Here is an 18,963-nt window from a genome sequence, read left to right as displayed (position 1 = left end):
GAAATAGCCCAGATCGTATACTAAAGTCCGTTCTTAAGATGGTGCCTGAAATCCTATCTTCAGGAGAAGCAATTGCGTCCAATTCATCCCGCCCCAACCGAAAGCAACCTTCGGTATTTAAGTAGTTAAGAGTTTGAACCTTTGAAATCATAGAAAAGCCCTTCCCAACTAGCCTCGTGAAAGATCAACTAATTCAAATGGGTTAATTAATCTTTTCTTGATCGGAAAAAAGCTTTATTAGGGGGTCTTGGTTAGTTGGTTGATGACCCCCTATAGTTTCAAATGTTACAGCAGGCATCGATCAACTTTGTGATATGAACTGACACGAAAAAAGGTAGGTAGTGGAAATGCAAAAGGAAAAAGAAAAGAAAAAATCAAAAATTCCAGACCCAGGACAGAGCATGTTGTTGACTCAAACCACAAAATTCAAGTAACTTGCTTACTCTCAGACACTAGTTAGACAGCTAAAATTCCAATCGACGTACGTAATGTAGCAGGATTCGATAGTGCACCATTTTCCATTCTTGTTGGGATCCAGAGTTTTTTGAGTAGTAGTTTTTCATGAAACATCATGGTTGGGTCGACCAAGGACAGATAATAAAAATTGTAGAAGTTTACATCATCTATTAGCAATAGCGGTAATTGAACGTAAAGTAACAGCTCTTGTGCAATGGCTAAAGGATCCTGGTTGAATCATATATGGAATCGTACGATATCATTCATCATTTGATCAGTCTCTCTCATAACCATAACATTATAACCTAGTATTATAATAGACCTACTATCCCCTTTTAGAAGTTAAATTTATAAAATCAGCACTAGTTCCATTCCCAGTTTACCATTAACTTTAAACGCATACGACTTTGCTCTCGTCTACCAACAAAGTTGCAATCAAAGAGAGGCAGAAAGGGAGATAGATAGATATGCACATAAGCAACCTAAACCCAGGTTTTACTTTATAATTCACAAAAGATTACCACTCAGAACATAAACTAAAAAACATCAAGCTCACTGTATGAAGTTTAAGCTAACACTAAGGAACACTTAACTTTCAACAACTGGTGCTTCATGTCTATATATTAAAGAGTTCAAAGTATGCAGACTGCTATCCCTCTGGTGTGTTCTCCAGTACTTTGCTACTTGGACTACTCTCTGCTACTACGCTCCTGGCTTCTGCAGATGGGCATGAAAGTTAGGGATCAGTCGGACAAGTAATATTCCACAAATGTAATTAATCGCATAAACAGTAACGGAAATGCCAAAGGTTGACTACTAATGAAACCTCAGACTTCTTAAATAAGTTTTGACATTGCAGTAATTTTCCTTTCAAAACCTCCAAATAGTAGTTAAAACTTGATGGGGAGCCCCCAAAAGAAAAGCAAAGATTCAAATTCCAGTCCATTCTTGGAACCATAAACATACATGTACAGGCTGACCGAACAGACATAGCATCGGCTTCCAGTTAAATAGGAATATAGGATAAGATATACGAAAATTAGAGGGGCCTAGGCAAGGAAGGGCAACGCATCTTTCAAAAAGAAAGAATAAATGACAGAGGGTAACTTTAGTGATGAAATATGTTGTAGTGCTTACACTGTGAACTAAAGCTTTGAGCTGCTTAAGAATCTGAGGGTGGTGGTTGTTGCTGGGGCCAAATTGGCTGAGCCATATATGGACGGGGCTGCTGAGCATAAAGAGCTTGATCAACAGGCTTTCCCATGTACATCCCTGAAGCTCCAACCGGTGGAGCAGACTGCGGTGGCATGCCATAATAGAATGGCAGACCCTCAGTCGGGCCTCCAACAGGAAGGGTTCCTCTAGGAATTGATGCAAGCACCTCATCTTTCAAGTCCTCCCTTGGTACAATGTCAACTAAGAAATCAAATATGTCAGTCCTTGTTATGGCTGCTGCGATATCATTTTTCTGCAGTGTCCTCCTTTTGTTCTCCTCGGTGTGGTTCCATGCACGCAGTGTCAACTCAAGTATGAACATCTCACAGGCACGAGCAAATATAACTGGTGCTTCTGCAGAAATCATTCTAACATCTTCATCTGCTTTCATGATTTTCTTGATCCTTGCCAATGGCAGGCTATGATTCTTGAAATCAGTAACATGCTCGATTTCTTGATATTGATTTGCCCAGAAAGTTTGGAGTTGCTGCTGCAATTGTTGTTGTTGCTGCTGATGAATGTGCTGATAAGCGAGCTGATGTTGTGCCATCTGGGCTGAGGAAGCAGAAAGACCAGCTGTTTGAGGAGATTGAATTGCGCCAGCTGAAACTGCAGGAGGAGACGGCCCTGCCATTTGGTTAGCTTGGTATGGAGCACCATATATTGGAGCTGAGCTAGAAACGACTCCAATACCTGGAGGCTGTCCATTTCCATGATGATCCATTTTGAGCAAGTGACCCTTTTTCGGGAGAATTCAAGGCTACCTTAGGCTGTGAGTAAGTTAGAAACAAGTAACAATTTTAGATCCTAAATATCATCTTTACAGGTATTGTAAACTGTATAAAGAAATCAAAAGAAAAACCAGTCATTCCGTTTAATAACGTTGATAGAAGCCCTGGCTTATGAAGGATTAGAGGAGAAATTGAGCTCACAAGTGATAATACATAATGAGACCATAATAATAGTATCAACCTTCTTTAACAACTTGGGGAAATGGGCCTTCATGACCATTTACAATGTTGACATTAAGAAAGTGTCCTTTTTATATCTCTTATGTGTAAAAGATAGATCTCTTATGTGTAAAAGTAAATATCCCATGTGTAAAAAAAGAGAGAGGGTCATTAAACTAAAAACAAGTCTGTAAAGATCCACAAAACCATTTGACCCCTTTAACTTCTCACTTGCTCCTACCTATTGATTGTGATCGCTTCTTCTATACCTACTATACTGAGGATATCAACCACATAGAGATAATTAAGCATACTCCATACATGTATTTAGAAGAAAACTTCAGATGCCTAGTCAAGAAGATGCTATTAGTACGGACCATTGAAATTAACAGATATATGCAGGGTATGCATGGAAAAGTATCTCAACCAACTAACAGAAGGAAATAAGTCAAATAGTCCCTCTTATCTAAATCCGCAAACTGGTGCGTAGATCGGACAACAAATAATCTGAAGGACATTTAATTCCAGGGCACTAAGAAGGAAATCTAGAGTGTAAAAGAAATGAAGTCATTAAGCTCCATCATGACATAGATCAGATCAATGAAGACAAGATCTTAATAAGCAAAAGATATTAATGAGCATGAGAACATGCTCACCGTGCAAGAAGTAGGCAAGCTTTACTGCCCAGGATGGAATAACTAACGATATAAAAGAGCTAACAGTTTTATAGAAACTACTGAAAACAACAAACACCACAAGCACTTCACCAGAATTAACAGTCATCATTTCAAAGTTTCTATTTATCCCAGTCTGGTTTGAAGTAAAAAAGGAAACATCTTCCCAACTTGGGCACGTGGTGAGCATGCATCAATTGTCACAAAATGTTCACACACTCCGGATAACTAGCTGTTTTGTTACTTTCGGCCAATCCAAGTTCCAATTAAATTCCAATAGGAAGTATAATACACAACACTTTCTTATAATGAACGTGTCTATCATGCATCTGGAAAATGTTTGGATAATTTGAGTAACCCGCAAATTTGTCGTTTTCAGGAATTCCATATCCCAATTCTTCCTAATTCAGGAAGCGTGTTAATAAATGCCCCACAACCGGAAAATCACAGAATTCAAATACCGACAAGGAATAATCCAAAACCTTTGTTGTTTCCCAAAAACATGCTTTCCACGATTGAACAACTCGACCAATTGAATTTCTTCCACGCATTAAACATTTATCCCAACACAGTCTTCAAGCATTCACAAGTTCCTGGTGATTCATACAAGGAAACAGCAACGGAAGCATCTCTATCAAGGCAACTTAACCAACAAAGCTACCATCTTATGCATCTGCTAAAACTTCTGAATTAAAATTTCTGCTCTAAACACCATTAAGAAAAGCATACATACGTGCATGTGACTATATGTGCCCAACTGTTCAAGAACATGGGACAACACTCAAACCTCAATCAACAAACAAGGAACCTTATGCGTCTGCTAAAACCTCTACATTCAATTCCAGTTCAATTATCACCACAAAACAAAAGGCCACACATGCATGCATATGATTTATGTGTCTATAAGCACAGAACACGACCGCCTCATAAAATACTCAAGATTCTAACAAACCGACCAAAAAGAAAACACCCACAACTGATCAAGCCATCAATCAACACAAAGAGCGAATCCAATATCAACATTCAGTACCTCTCTACTGATTGCAGCTCCAAATTCTTGATTCATCTCACGATCAAATCACCTAACATCAACCAAACAAATCAGCAAACCCATAATCTTAAAACAAAGTTAAAATATAAAATCAACCATATATCTCCATTCTAATCAAGTGAAACCACCAAAAAATTACAAATAAATTAAAAAAACAGAACAATAAAAGGCAAAACTTTTGCAAAAATGGAAACAAGCATATAGAAAATTGAACCTGAAAAATTGAAACTTCGATTTAAACAAAAACTCTCACTAAAAATCAGACATAAATCTCCATCTAATCAAACGAAATTCACCATAAAATCCTTTTATAAGAGCAAAATTCATGTAAAAATGGAAACATACAGCTGGAATATTGAAGCTGAAAACTTGAATTTCCGATTGATCGAAAAATTCAGCAAATTACCCACTAAAAATCAACCATAAATCTCTAACCAAATTAAAACCACCCAACAAAAAAAAAACCCCAAAAAGAAGAAAACTTTCATGAGGAAAATTGAATGCAAATCGAAAAGAACCCACTAAAAATCAGCTTTAACTCTCAATTCCAATCAAACACCCACCAAAAAAAAGAAGAAGCAGAATTCAAGCTGTATATGTAAGAATATAAACATGCAGATAGTAAAATTGAACCTGAAAGATTGAAACTTTGTGTTGATGAGAGAGAGAGAGTCAGCTAGGGTTCAATCAAAGAGGTAGATGATTGATTCCAAATGCAGCTGAAAAGCTATTAAATAAGTAGTACTACTACTAAACACTTATTTAATGAATTAATAAATACTGGTGAACAAAGTTTAGACCTGGTTTGTGTTGAGATACATATGATTCTATTATGATTTTTAAGTTTAAATTTTGCAAATAATTCTTTTTTGGTAAAGAATATAGGTTTTAGTGTTGTCTATGGAAACAGGTCTCTATACCTTTGATATAGGGTAAGGTATCTATACACACTTCACTCCATCCCCTACTGCATTATTGTTGTTTGAATATAGGCGTTGGTGTAAATCTGAATTAATTAAAAATTTTAATAGGAATACAAACACCGATTGTGAAAAAAGATAAATTTTAGGTACAACTTTTTTGTATACTATATATGTATGTAAGGCACAATCTTTTTATATACTACTCCTTTTACGTAACACAATTAGCTTATCGAGAGAAGTTTGACTAATATTTTAAAATATATTTTATAATCATATTGACATGAGAAAAATTATAACTCATAGTACTTTTTATGTAATTTTTATATATTTAAAATTTTAATTTTAAAATACTAAGTTAAGCTAATTTAATTTAACTTTAAAGTTTAGTCAAATTGACTCTCGATAAATAAATATGTTATCTAAATTAAAATAGATAGTGTATATAAAAAAAAATAAAGTTTAGGTACAACTTTCTATAAATGTATGTAAGGTACCACTAAATAAAGCACCAGTGTTGTTTTTTGGGGTCTCTAGCTAGAACTCTCCACGTGCCCCGTCTGTCTAATTAAAATTTTGTTGTGCTCATGCTTACGCTCTAAAAGAGTTTAATAAAAAGAAAAAAGAAAAGAAAAACCCTACTTCCTTTTTCTTTTTTGTTTTCCTTTCTAAGAAAAACAAAACCCTACTTAATTTTACTAAAACTTTTGTTTTCTTCATGGCAAAGCGACAATTTCTTTTTGTTTTGTTTGTATTCTGATCTCTTTTCCTTTTAATTTTTTTTGGTTTGATCGGTAATTCACACTTGTTTTGATCAAAGTTTAAAAATGAAGAAGAAAAATAGAAGACTGTTATGAAAATAATTATATTGTGGATGTATATTTATTACTCCGTTATAGATAATTTTCTTGAAGAAGATTTTCCATTTAGTACTCTGTTGAAGTTTATCTACAAGCAGCTGATGCAGGCAGGTTGCAAGCAACTCAATGAAATGATTTGCAACAGCTTCTTATTAAACAGGCAGGTTGCAAGCAGCTCATACAGACAGCTTACAAGCAGCTAAAGAAAAGCCTTGCAGCTGCTTCCTGAAAAGCCTCGCAGCTGCTTCCTGAAAAGCCTCGCAGCTTCCTTTCTTCTATAAATAGAGGAGTCTGCAGTTCATTATGTACATGAATTTGAAGTTGAATAATATATCAGTTTCTTTCTATACTTGTTTTTACTTTACAGTCTTTATTTTATAATACGTTATCAGTACGAGACTCTGCCATCTCGAGAAAATACTTTGAAGGTATCAGAGGTACGAACTTTCTTTTTCTAAATAATGTCAAATCTTTCTAAACTTGAGTTTGTAGCCCTGGATATATCGGGCAAAAGCTACATGTCTTGGGTGCTTGATGCCGAAATTCATCTTGATGCGATGGATCTGGCAGACACCATCAAAGATAAAAATCAGATATCAAACCAAGACCGTGCCAAAGCAATGATATTCCTACGCCATCACCTTGATGAGGGCCTGAAAATGGAATATCTTACTGTTAAAGATCCAGTCATACTGTGGAATAATTTAAAAGATAGGTATGACTACCTGAAGATGGTCATTCTTCCACAGGCACGTTATGATTGGACTCATCTAAGGCTACAAGATTTTAAATCTATCAGTGAGTATAATTATGCTATGTTCAGAATTATTTCCCAATTGAAACTATATGGTGATAATATTAGTGATCATGATATGTTGGAGAAAACTTTCACCACTTTTCATGCCTCGAATATGCTCCTGCAGCAGCAATATCAAGAGATGGGATTCAAAAAGTATTCTGAACTTATCTCACATCTTCTTGTAGCCGAGCAACATAATGGGCTATTAATGAAAAACCATGAAAGCCGACCTACTGGTTCTTGTCCATTCCCAGAAGTGAATGAGACGAACTTCCACCAAGCTAAACGTGGAAGAGGATGTGGCCCCAGTCGTAGTCATGGCCGTGGTCGGGGAGAAAACTCTAATCGTGGTAATAATAATACACCAAAGAACCCTCCTCACCACCAGCAGTGAAAAAGGAAGGAACAAAAGCATGAAGCGGTGCAAGCAGCAAAGCCAGAAAATGCATGCTATAGATGTGGAGGAAAAGGGCACTGGTCACGTACATGCCGTACGCCAAAGCACCTGGTTGAGCTATATCAAGCTTCCCTGAAGAAGACAGAGAAAAATGCTGAAGCAAATTTTATTTCTGAAGATAATTTAGACTTCATGCATTTGGATGTAGCTGATTACTTTGCACTCCCAGAAGGAGAAACAAGTCATGTGATCGGTAGTGAATCTGTAGAGATGTAAATATTTTAATTTCTGTTATTTGTAGTAGATAGTATAGTTATGTAATTGTTGTACATAAATAAAAGTTATAATGTTTGCTATCATATTTATTTTGTTTATGTCATTTTGAAGAATATGGATAATTCTCAAATTATGTTTGGATCAAAGACCAATCATGAAGATATTTGTATAGTTGATAGTGGAATAACTCATGCCATATTCAAAGATCAGAAATACTTTTCTTATTTGCATAAGGAAAAAAGCAAATGTTTCTACAATTTCTGGTAATATAAGTTTGATTGAAGGCTCCGGAAGAGCTATTGTATTTCTGTCTAAGGGAACAAAACTTATTATAGACAATGCATTATTCTCCTCCAAGTCCCGAAGAAACTTGTTGAGTTTTATAGATATCCGCCGAAATGGGTATCATGTTGAGACAATAGATGAAATGAACGTGGAATATCTTTGTATTACAAAGAATATTTCTGGCCAGAAATGCATTGTAGAAAAGTTACCAACTTTATCTTCTGGCTTATACTATTCAAAGATTAGTACAGTTGAAGCACACTCTATCGTAAACCAGAAGTTTACTGATTCAAATACTTTTGTGCTTTGGCATAGCTGTTTGGGCTATCCTGGATCAATAATGATGAGACGAATTACTGAAAATTCGAGTGGGCATCCATTAAAGAACCTGGAGATTCTTACAAATTGTGAATTTTCTTGTGATGCTTGTTATCAAGGCAAAATGATCACTAGACCATCACCAATGAAGGTTGGCATTGAGTCCCCTACCTTTTTAGAACGTATACATGGGGATATATGTGGACCTATTCACCCACCAAGTGGGCTGTTTAGATATTTTATGGTCCTAATAGATGCATCTTCAAGATGGTCTCATGTTTGCCTACTATCATCTCGCAACCTGGTGTTTGCAAAGTTATTAGCCCAAATAATTCGATTAAGGGCACAATTCCCAGATTATCCTATAAAGGCTATTCGCCTTGATAATGCTGGAGAATTCTCATCTCAAGCTTTTGATAATTACTGTCTATCAGTTGGAATAAAAGTTAAACATCCTGTAGCTTATGTTCATACTCAAAATGGCCTTGTAGAGTCATTTATTAAACGACTGCAATTGATAGAAAGACCACTACTTATGAAAATAAAATTGCCCACTACTGTTTGGGGCCATGCTATCTTGCACGCAGCATCACTTATCTGTCTCAGACCAACACATTATAATAAATATTCTCCGTCACAATTAGTTTTTGGTCATGAACCAAATATTGCCCATCTACGAATTTTTGGATGTGCTGTATATGTGCCAGTAGCACCACTACAGCACAGTAAGATGGGCCCCCAAAGAAGGTTAGGAATATATATTGAGTTTGAATCACCCTCTATTATTCGCTATCTTGAACCATTGACGGGAGATTTATTTACTGCTCGATTTGCAGATTGTCGATTTGATGAAATAAATTTTCCACAATTAGGGGGAGAGAAAAAGGAAATCAAAAGAGAAATTATGTGAAAAGTTTCATCATTATCTCACTTTGATCCACGTACCCCTATATGTAATCAGGAGGTCCAGAAGATCATCCATTTACAGAATATAGCAAATCAAATGCCAGACGCATTTACTGATTTGAAAAGGATAAATAAGTCACATATCCCTGCAGAGAATGTGCCTATCCGAATTAATATCCCAGTAGGACCATTTATTAGCATGAGAGCTAGTGAACCTAAAGCACGCCTGAATCGTGGTAGGCCTATGGGTTCTAAGGATCGAAATCCTAGAAAAAAGAAAATCGACAAATGATCAAAATGATATTATGAAGGGATCTCCTGAAGAGACCCAAGATCTGATTAGTTATGAGATTCCTGAAGAAATCAATAAACCCGAGGCTCAAGTGAGCGAGAAACTTTTAATAAGTTCTACTGGTGATGGGATTAATTTAAATCGATCTGAAATAGTGGTGGATAATATTTTTGCATATAATGTTGCACTTAACATTATGCAAGATAATGAGGATTTTGAACCCCGATCTGTCGAAGAATGTCAACAAAGATCTGATTGGCCAAAATGGCAAGGGGCAATTCAATCAGAATTAAACGCACTTGCTAAAAGAGAGGTCTTTGGACCAGTAGTCCAAACACTTGCTAGTATAAAACCAGTTGGTCATAAATAGGTTTTTGTGCGAAAAAGGAATGAGCAAAATGAAGTTGAAAGATACAAGGCTTGCCTTGTCGCACAAGGATTCTCACAACGATCTGGAGTCGATTATGAAGAAACATATTCACCAGTTATGGATGCCATAACATTTCGATATCTCATCAGTTTAGCCTTATGTGAAAGGCTTGAAATACATCTAATGGATGTGGTTACAGCTTATCTGTACGGGTCACTTGATAATGAAATTTACATGAAAATCCCTGAAGGATTTAAAATGCCTGAAGCATATTCAAAATCTCGGAAAATGTATTCAATCAGATTACAAAGATCTTTGTACGGTTTAAAGCAATCTGGGCACATGTGGTATAATCGCCTCAGTGAATATTTGCTGAAAGAGGGTTACATAAATGATGTTATTTGTCCATGCATTTTTATAAAGAAAATGACTTCAGAATTTATTATACTTGCTGTTTATGTTGATGACATAAATCTTGTTGGAACTCCAGAAGAGCTCCAAAAGGCAATTGAATATCTTAAGAAAGAATTTGAGATGAAAGATCTTGGAAAGACAAAACTTTGTCTTGGTCTGCAAATTGAACATTTAGCAGACGGGATCTTTATCCATCAATCTGCCTATACAGAAAGGATCCTAAAACGCTTTTACATGGACAAAGCGCACTCATTGAGTACACTAATAGTTGTTAGATCACTTGAAGTGAATAAAGATTTGTTCCGATCTCCAGAAAAGGATGAGGAACTCCTTGGTCCCGAAGTACCCTATCTCAGTGCAATTGGTGCACTAATGTATCTTGCTAATGCTACAAGGCCTGACATAGCATTTTCTGTTAATTTACTAGCAAGATATAGTTCTTTTCCTACACGGAGACATTGGAACGGTATTAAGCATATATTGCGATATTTAAAGGGAACTCTTGATATGGGTTTGTTTTATGCTAACAAAGATAGTGCAGATCTTGTTGGTTATGCAGATGCAGGTTATTTATCTGATCCCCATAAAGCTAGATCTCAAACCGGGTACGTGTTTACATGTGGAGGTACTATCATATCATGGCGCTCCACAAAACAATATATTGTTGCTACTTCTTCAAATCATGCTGAAATAATAGCTATTCATGAAGCAAGTAGGGAATGCGTATGGTTGAGATCAATAATTTATTTTATTCGAGAAAAATGTGGTTTGAAATATGAGAAAAGACCCACAATTTTATAAGAAGACAATGATGCATGCATAGCCCAATTGAAGGGAGGATTTATAAAAGGAGATAGAATGAAGCACATTTCACCAAAATTATTCTACACACAGATCTTCAAAAAAATGGTGACATTGATGTGCAACAAATCCATTCAAGTGACAATCCGACAGATTTATTCACTAAATCTTTACCAACTTCAACTTTTGAGAAGATGGTATACAAGATTGGAATGCGGAGACTCAAATATTTGAAACAAGGTTTTCATGAGGGGGAGTGAAATACGCGATGTACTCTTTTTTTCTTACTAAGGTTTTTTCCCACAGGGTTTTTCTTATAAGGTTTTTAATGAGGCAGCTAGCAATGCGTATTACTAAATATGTGTACTCTTTTTCCTTCACTAGAATTTTTTTCCCACAGGGTTTTTTTCTAGTAAGGTTTTAACGAGGCACAATACCTTTTTAATGAACATCCAAGGGGGAGTGTTATGAAAATAATTATATTGTGGATGCCCATTTATTACTCCGCTATAGATAATCTTCCTGAAGAAGATTATCCATTTAGTACTCTGTTGAAGTTTATCTACAAGCAACTGATGCGGGCAGGTTGCAAGCAGCTCAATGAAATAATTTGTAGCAGCTTTTTATTAAACAGGCAGGTTGCAAGCAGCTCATGCAGACAGCTTACAAGCAGCTAAAGAAAAGCCTTGCAGCTGCTTCCTGAAAAGCCTCGCAGCTGCTTCCTTTCTTCTATAAATAGAGGAGTCTGCAGTTCATTATGTACATGAATTTGAAGTTGAATAATATATCAGTTTCTCTCTATACTTGTCTTTACTTTACAGTCTTTATTTTATAACAAAGACGTAATTGTCGTTTTACTTCAAGTTTGTTGAATTCCTTTAATCACAGTATATTAGTTATTTAGGATTTGAATTTTATTTGGTTCCGGAAGTTTTTGTTAGTTCAAAAATAATTTATTTAATGGAATAAGATGAGCTAAGCCTTCATTATTTTTTTTAGCAATTTATGCATAATACCCGTTGAACTTAAAATAATTATCATTTTCTACCCATTTAAAAACTATTTACAATATATACCTACTCAATTAAAACTAATTACTCCTATCTACCCGCCAATTATCCATTTGGCTTAGCTTAGCTTGGTTTGGCTTGGCTTGGTTTAGTAGCTTAGTTTCGCTTCGTTTGGTTAGCTTTGACTGAGTATTAAAAAAAATAGGCAGGGGGCAAACCACGATGGGCAGGGCGGGTAAATAGTTTCCCCTTAGCTTTTGTATTTGCCAAAGATACCCTTGTTTTTTTTGCCTCATGCCATTCTATGATATTTAGTAATAGTTGAATAATTTTGTAGTTAGAAAAATGCGTTTGTTGAGGGTTTTTGTAATTATATTATAAATTGAGTAATCTTCTATGTAATTAATCCTAGAATTTGGACGAATACAAATTAGAGAAAAATACTCATTATAAAGATTTACGATGGTCTTTTGCATTTATTGACATAAGCTTTTGACATAGACAGTAAATATAAGAATATTAGGTCATGATCATACAAAGGATTAAGTGAAAAAACTTTGATATTTTGGGCTGTTTGATTCTTTATTCTGCAATCTAATAATTATAATATTTGTTTTTTTTTTGTAAATCGTGTTTTTAATAATTAAATAAGTTACCAACCAAAAGGGTTAAGGAAATTGAGGCAGATTAATGCATTTTTGGAATAGAGGAACCTTTAATAATGTAAAGGGGGCATATAGTCATATAGTGATACACTTCATATGTTTCCAATTGATAATTGATGTAGCCATTTTACGTTTCTGTTTGTAGACCATTTGGTTTCCGCTAGAATATAGCTTTTTGCCAAAAGAGCACTTCATAAAGATACTAAATGTCAAATTATCGAGTCAAAGATAAATTAGGTTTTTGTTGTTATAAATTCACAAATATTATATTATTATATCCTAAGAAGTATAGCCGAGGTTCTATCTTTTGTCGGTCATACTCTCACAATAAAATATTTAAAATGTTTTAAATGAAAAATCTAAAAGCTAGAGAGTTACGACGGCTGCACTAGTAAAAATGGGATCAATTTATAGAAGCTAAAGTTTGATAATTTACTTTTTAAAATAATAATTTATTACATAGACATAGTGCACAACTTGCAAACTAAAATAAAGATGGTTAAGTGATCTTTTAGAAAATTGTTTTTGTTTTACTATGTTTCATCGGAACTTCTTTACTCCAATTTTTTCTTCCCTCTCTTCATTTGGTTCCTCTCCTTAGGTTTTTGAAGACAAATTATTGTTTAATTTCTTTTTAAAAAAAAAAATAATTGCACATCATTCCCACTCCTAGCTTAAACATGCATTGATTATTTTAATAAGTGAAGTTAGGAATGGGATATAGTAAATATGCCACGAGTACTTTTTGTTATTCCCGCCAATATTGTTGTATTTGTAAATAATAATTCTGCAAAATATAAGTTATCGTAATGAAACAGTAATTAATTCGAGCCCACTGAATTCACAGTGTTTCCTTAAGGAATTTAATCCCCTCCTAGTACCCAAGGTAATGGATTATTTCCTCCCATGATAGAACGAATCACACACTGGTGTAGCGGTACTTCAAACCCCAGTGTTTCAGCGAACATAAAGTTCGGTAGCAAATCACACTTACAGTTGCTTTGTTTGAAGTTAAAACAATGCAGAACAAAGGAGTAGAAACTCAAAAAATTGTATGAAAATACTGAGAGGAAGGAGTGCAATGTATAGCCAAATCTGTTGAGCGATTTCAGTTTTGTGTCTTGTGTATTGTATGTGTCTTTCTTCAACAGCTGTTGCACATATATATAGCAGCCAGTGTTAAAGAAGAACAATCGTCCACCCTCCATGGTGGAGCAAGCATTAGCTTGTTTGTGGAGCAAGCACTTATTTGTGGAGCAAGCACATTCATGGTGGGAAGAGCATTAGGCGGCTGCCTGGTGGTCAATACACGGATTGGAAAATATTCGCTACAAAGGCGGATAATCTTACGTTAATATTTACTATTAACAAATAAATTTGGTCCAAAAAATTAATCAATCAATCGATCATTTGACCAAATCCAAATCCGAATCCGAATCCGAAGCCGAAGCCGAAGCCGTAGCCGTAGCCGAAGCCGTAGCCGAGCCGAGCGAGCGATGACGACGACGGCGCGAGGCTTGCTTTCTTCTTAACTCTTTAAGAGCTACAAGAAGAGCAATTATATATATACCCACCAAAAATCTTTTCCTCTTCCAATATTCTCATTGTCAAGAGGGAAAAACTTAAAATTTTACTCAAAAATTTTATTTTCCCTCCATTTCTCATTCACCCTCATTTTAAGACTATTTCATCTTAAAAATAAAAAAAAAACCCTCAACAATCCCCCACATGAATGGGGAATGGCTATATCACGGAAGTATGCATGGAAAAACTGTGTGATTTACAAGCAAGGATTAATCGCATCTGGATAAGTAGGTTTCCCTTTGAACTTTCCGTAGTAAACTTATGTCGGATATACTCGGTCAATCGGTAGATTTGATATCTTTGAACTGTCGATCTTTGGCGTATACCTATACAACCATAAGTCACACAATCAACCCTTAACCGTCTTTGGTTCTCATTGTTGTATTCGTTTCAGCCATGAACACAGCCTGGTTTCATAAGTGCGTAGAGAACTGGCTTTACAAAGTTCTCCTTGAAGCGGCTAACACTTCACACTTACATAGGTGATTCCTAAACGTGTCATCCTGTAGATACACTTTTTGATATACCCCATATCAAATTTAGAAATCATTAAAAAGCCTTAATGCTTTATCCTTGGTACTGAACATTGTCTCATCACGAGAACTGACTAAAATTTTATTTGACAATGTTGAACCGTCATTAATGACTTTGTTTGATCTCCTTGAACCTAGATCTTGGGATCTCCAGTCTTCTAGGTAGAGTTACCGCCACAATGACTTGTTCTCGGCCATAGCCCCATTCCCCTTGATGATTTCTCAACTACCTCTCTAGTTAGGCCTTTTGTAAGTAGATCCGACACATTATCACTTGACTTTACATAGTCAATCGTGATAATTCCTCTAGAGAGTAATTACCTAACGGTTTTATGTCTTCGTCGTATATGACGAGATTTACCGTTATACATAACGCTCCCATCCCTTCCAATTGCCGCTTGACTATCACAATGTATGCATATTGGTGCCAACGGTTTGGGCCAAAATGGAATGTCTTCCAAGAAATTTCGGAGCCATTCAGCTTCTTCATCGGCTTTATCTAAGGCTATGAATTCAGCCTCCATTGTAGAGCGGGCAATACATGTTTGTTTGGACGACTTCCAAGATACCGCTCCTCCACCAATAGTGAATACATATCCACTCGTGGACTTAGAATCAGTTGAACCGGTAATCCAATTTGCATCACAGTATCCCTCAATCACCGCAGGGAATTTACTGTACTGCAAGTCAAAGTTCTGGGTATGTTCTAAATATCCCAAAACTCGTTTCATTGCCATCCAATGAGATTGGCCTGGATTGCTCGTATATTGACTCAGTTTACTTATAGCACAAGCTATATCTGGTCGTGTACAATTCATGATATACATTAAGCATCCCAACACACGAGCATAATTTAATTGTGATATGCTTTGGCCTTTATTCTTTGCTAATGCAAGATTCACGTCAATTAGAGTCTTTGCAATTTTAAAGCCCAAGTGCTTGAATTTTTCAAGTACTGTCTTAATATAATGAGATTGTGACAATGCCAGACCTTGAGGAGTCTTATGGATCTTAATTCCCAAAATTAAATCAGCAACTCCCAAGTCTTTCATATCAAACTTGCTATTGAGCATACGCTTAGTAGCATTTATGTTGGCAATGTCATTACTCATTATCAGCATATCATCCACATATAGGCAAACAATGACTATGTAATTTGGAACATTTTTAATGTACACACATTTATCACATTCATTTATCCTAAAACTATTTGACAATATTATTTAGTCAAATTTTGCATGCCATTGTTTGGGTGCTTGTTTTAGTCCGTAAAGTGACTTAACAAGTCTACATACATTCTTTTCTTTACCTGGAACCACAAACCCTTTAGGTTGTTCTATGTAAATTTCTTCCTCCAACTCTCCATTTAAGAAGGCCGTCTTAACATCCATTTAATGAATTTCAAGACCATACATTGCAGCTAATACTACTAACATCCGTATGGACGTAATTCTTATAACTGGAGAGTATGTATCAAAGTAGTCTAGACCTTCTCGTTGTCTATACCCTTTGACTACGAGTCTTGCCTTGAATTTATCAATAGTTCCATCATCTTTGATTTTTTTCTTAAAAATCCATTTAGAACCCAAAGGTTTATTTCCAGGAGGAAGATCAACCAATTCCCATGTATGGTTGTTCAATATGGATTCTATTTCACTATTGACTGCCTCTTTCCAAAATAATGATTCAGAAGAAGTCATAACTTCTTTAAATGTTTGAGGCTCATTCTCCAATAAGAAAGTCACAAAATCTGGTCCAAATGAAGTAGAAGTTCTTTGACGTTTACTACGTCTTGGATCCTCCTGATTACATGTACTTTCTTTTGTTTCTTCCCGAGGTCGTTTAGATCCTTCACCAAACGACTCACATTCCTTTTTATATGGATATATATTTTCAAAGAACTCAGCATTATCTGATTCTATAACCGTATTATTATGAATGTCGGGATTTTCTGATTTATGAACCAGAAATCGATATGCTTTACTATTTGTCGCATATCCTATGAAAACACAATCAACGGTTTTCGGTCCTATCTTTACCCTTTTTGGTTTAGGAACTTGCACTTTTGCCAAACACCCCCGCACTTTAAAATAATTCAAGTTGGGCTTCCTTTCTTTTCATTTTTCATATGGAATGGATTGTGTTTTGCTATGGGGCACTCGATTTAATATTCGATTAGCCGTAAGAATGGCTTTCCCCCACAAGTTCTGTGGCAAACCAGAACTTATCAACAACGCGTTCATCATCTCCTTTAATGTGCGATTCTTTCTTTCCACAATCCTATTAGATTGGGGCGTGTAAGGGGCTGTTGTTTAATGAATAATTCCATATTCTAAACATATTTCTTCAAAAGGAGACTCATATTCACCACCCCTATCACTTCTTATCATTTTTACTTTCTTGTTAAGTTGCGTTTCAACTTTATTTTTGTATTGCCTGAATGCGTCTATTGCTTCATCTTTACTATTCAGTAAGTAAACATAGCAATATCGAGTACCATCGTCAATAAAAGTTATGAAATACTTCTTTCCACCGCGAGATGGTATTGACTTCATGTCACAAATATCTGTGTGAATTAAGTCTAAAGGATTTGAATTCCTTTCAACTGACTTATAAGGATGTTTAACATACTTAAATTCCACACATGTTTGACATTTTGATTTTTCGCATTCAAACTTAGGCAGTACTTCCAAGTTAATCATTTTCTGCAAGGTTTTATAATTGACATGACCCAAACATACATGCCATAAATTATTTGACTCAAGTAAGTAAGAAGAAGCTGAAATATTATTTTTGTTTTCCACAATCATTACATTCAGATTGAAAAGGCCCTCGGTGAGATAACCTTTTCCTACAAATATTTCATTCTTACTTATGACAACCTTGTTGGACACAAAAACGCACTTAAAACCGTGCTTAACAAGAAGTTCAGTAGAGACTAAATTCTTTCTCATTTCGGGAACATGAAGGACATTGTTCAAAGTCATGACCTTGCCAGAAGTCATTTTCAGAAATATCTTCCCATATCCTTCAACTTTTGCTGTTGAAGCATTTCCCATATAAACTGTTTCTCCGGGTCCAGCAGGAGCATAAGTAGCAAAAGCTTCTCTAACTGCACAAACATGGCGAGTGGCTCCTGAATCAAACCACCACAGTTTAGGATTTCCCACCAAGTTACATTCAGAAAGCATGGCACACAAGTTATCAACATCATCATGCTTTACTACCATGTTTGCTTGACCCCTTTTCTTGTCTTTCTTCGGAGCACGACACTCCGTAGATTTGTGTCCGATTTTCCCACAGTTGTAGCAGTTTCCACTGAACCGCTTCTTGCTTGGGTTGTATTTCGGACCAGAAGCCTTCTTCCTCTTTTTGTTATATTCAACAATATTTGCTCCCATTATTGTTGAATTTCCACAGCCTCTCCTTTTAGCAGCTTTATTGTCCTCTTCGATTCTCACCCGTACAATGATATCTTCAAGGGACATTTCCTTTCGTTTGTGTTTCAAATAATTTTTGAAGTCCTTCCACAACGGAGGCAACTTCTCAATCATTGCTGCTACTTGGAATGCTTCATTGATGACAAGACCTTCAGCAAGTAGATCATGAATAATCACTTGCAATTTCTGGACTTGGGTAATAACAGACTTGCTATCTACCATTTTGTAGTCCAAAAATTTTGCGGCAACGAATTTCTTCATCCCGGCATCTTCAGTTTTATATTTCTTTTCAAGCGCATTCCACAATTCTTTTGACGTCTCCACGCCACTGTATACATTATACAGATTATCATCCAGTCCGCTAAGAATATAATTCTTGCATAAAAAATCAGAATATTTCCACACTTCAATCACGATAAAGCGTTCATTCTCTGGAGTTTTATCTGGCAGATCAGGAACATCTTCCTTGATGAACTTCTGTAGACATAACGTAGTTAAGTAGAAGAACATCTTCTGCTGCCAGCGCTTGAAATCAATCCTGAAAAATTTTCCGGGTTTTTCTGCCGGTGCCAACGCCGGTGTTCGGCTTGTCGATGCGTTGTCAGTCACCGTCGGAACAGCTTGGTATTCGCTTTCAGTCATCATTTTTTCTGTAAAAGAATGACACAAACAAACGTTTAATAAACATTTTCAAACTGGAGTAAAAATCACGTAGATTTTAATCTCCAACAAAACGTCATGAAGGCT

The 18,963-nt window shown here is 35.8% G+C and overlaps 1 protein-coding gene across 7 annotated transcripts; it reads right to left on the bottom strand.

Annotated features, from left to right (window-relative positions):
- Positions 1-900: 900 nt before the first annotated feature.
- Positions 901-5,342, bottom strand: LOC107801701 (nuclear transcription factor Y subunit C-9-like). Of its 7 annotated transcripts, XM_016625070.2 has the most exons (6): positions 4,980-5,253; positions 4,326-4,377; positions 3,778-3,888; positions 2,365-2,441; positions 1,594-2,280; positions 901-1,173 (listed from the first exon to the last, which is right to left on the bottom strand). In XM_016625070.2, exons 4-5 carry the CDS (start codon positions 2,393-2,395, stop codon positions 1,619-1,621), a joined length of 693 nt encoding a protein of 230 aa, XP_016480556.1. In that variant the 5' UTR covers positions 2,396-2,441; positions 3,778-3,888; positions 4,326-4,377; positions 4,980-5,253; the 3' UTR covers positions 901-1,173; positions 1,594-1,618. The 7 variants fall into 7 exon arrangements, with proteins under 7 accessions (XP_016480556.1, XP_075085224.1, XP_016480553.1 ...); XM_075229123.1 differs by lacking the exons at positions 3,778-3,888; positions 4,980-5,253 and adding an exon at positions 5,267-5,340; XM_016625067.2 differs by having other exon boundaries at positions 1,594-2,441.
- Between the last annotated feature and the right edge of the window lie 13,621 nt (positions 5,343-18,963).

Source organism: Nicotiana tabacum, chromosome 14 (genome assembly GCF_000715075.1).
Source record: "Nicotiana tabacum cultivar K326 chromosome 14, ASM71507v2, whole genome shotgun sequence".
NCBI classification, from domain to species: Eukaryota; Viridiplantae; Streptophyta; class Magnoliopsida; order Solanales; family Solanaceae; genus Nicotiana; species Nicotiana tabacum.
The sequence above is the reverse complement of the archived record's forward strand: the minus strand, read 5'-3'. Positions and strand labels throughout refer to the sequence as shown.

Coding starts and splice junctions, on each gene's coding strand:
- LOC107801701 (XM_075229122.1), bottom strand. CDS start 2,395: ATGGATCATCATGGAAATGGACAGCCTCCAGGTATTGGAGTCGTTTCT.